We start from the raw sequence: 210 nt of genomic DNA on the forward strand, positions 1-210 counted from the left end.
GAGCCGCGGTGTGTTTGGGGGGACCTCGTTGTCCGGACTCGGAGCCTCGGGATGGGCCGCCCCTGGCTGGGACCTCGAGTGCTGCAGCTTCGGCCTGGGGAAACCGGGAGCTCTCCTTTCCTTGGCCGCTATTCCCGCGGAGCTGGGAGAGCCCGGCCTGCGGTAACGGCGGGGGGGGGGGGGGGGCGCGGGGGTGCGGGGGGCGGGGGC

General features: G+C 75.2%; 1 protein-coding gene across 1 annotated transcript in view; it reads left to right on the top strand.

Moving 5' to 3' along the window:
• The first annotated feature begins 51 nt into the window (after positions 1–51).
• SRP14 (signal recognition particle 14kDa (homologous Alu RNA binding protein)) overlaps positions 52–210 on the top strand; it is a 3,422-nt gene continuing 3,263 nt past the window's right edge. The window contains exon 1 of the mRNA XM_010291341.1: positions 52–162. Within this exon, the coding sequence (XP_010289643.1) occupies positions 52–162 (111 nt within the window). The remainder of the gene's footprint in view (positions 163–210) is intronic.

The sequence above is a fragment of the Phaethon lepturus genome, unplaced genomic scaffold (assembly GCF_000687285.1).
Source record: "Phaethon lepturus isolate BGI_N335 unplaced genomic scaffold, ASM68728v1 scaffold20977, whole genome shotgun sequence".
NCBI lineage: Eukaryota > Metazoa > Chordata > Aves > Phaethontiformes > Phaethontidae > Phaethon > Phaethon lepturus.